At 56.4% G+C, this 750-nt stretch overlaps 1 protein-coding gene across 1 annotated transcript in view; it reads right to left on the minus strand.

Annotated features, from left to right (window-relative positions):
* Nucleotides 1-750, minus strand: part of NCF1 (neutrophil cytosolic factor 1) — a gene marked incomplete at its 3' end in the record, with an annotated part of 4,326 nt that overhangs the window by 650 nt on the left and 2,926 nt on the right. The window contains exon 5 of the mRNA XM_010072927.1: nucleotides 598-677. Within this exon, the coding sequence (XP_010071229.1) occupies nucleotides 598-677 (80 nt within the window). The remainder of the gene's footprint in view (nucleotides 1-597; nucleotides 678-750) is intronic.

The raw sequence follows: 750 nt of genomic DNA on the forward strand, positions 1-750 counted from the left end.
AGTTGATGACCTGCCCAGAGGCAGAGAAAGGATCTAAAGAGGTGTTAGAAGGGTCCAAACCAAAACCCATAATTGGACCAAAAGTCGCGTGAACAGCGCGTGAGGGGCAGGTGAACAGTCTGTAAGGGTGTCATTGCCCTGGGATTTCTGGGCTTGGGGTCCCTCTCTGGAGGCACCCAGCTCAAGCTGACCCTGCTGCTGGACCACTTAATAAATTATTTATTTTTTTTTAACTTTGGTGCCTGAGACTCTGCTATGGGAAACCTAGGGACCGGACTACGGAGATAATGCCGGATGCCTGGACAGTGCGGGTTTCCTTACCACCCAAACCAGCTGGATCCCAGGACACGGACTCATTCCCCCCGGGGCTCTGGTTTCCTCCCAGTGGCAGCTCTGGCACAGGCAGGGCTGGGTCCTGCTGCCTGCGCCTTGGCCAGGGCATCTATTGTGGGGCAGCTCTCCCCAGCCCATCCCTGTCCTCCTGGAGCTGTCCCTTTCCCTGCTGTGGAGGCAGCAGAAATACCCCATTTCTGCTTAATTTTTCTTGCAAAAGTAAAAATACCCCATTTCTGCTTGCACCCCTCCGAGGCATCTTACCGCTGGAGTTCTTCTTGGCATCCTTCGGCAGGAGGAAGACCTCGGGCTTCCTGATCCTGGATGGGTCAGAGCAAAGGCAGCTCAATGCCAACTGCCCGGCCGCGGTGCCCTCCCGGGGATGTCCCCCACAGCGGCAGGTGGCTGGACTCACTG

Source organism: Pterocles gutturalis, unplaced genomic scaffold (genome assembly GCF_000699245.1).
Source record: "Pterocles gutturalis isolate BGI_N339 unplaced genomic scaffold, ASM69924v1 scaffold20656, whole genome shotgun sequence".
NCBI lineage: Eukaryota > Metazoa > Chordata > Aves > Pterocliformes > Pteroclidae > Pterocles > Pterocles gutturalis.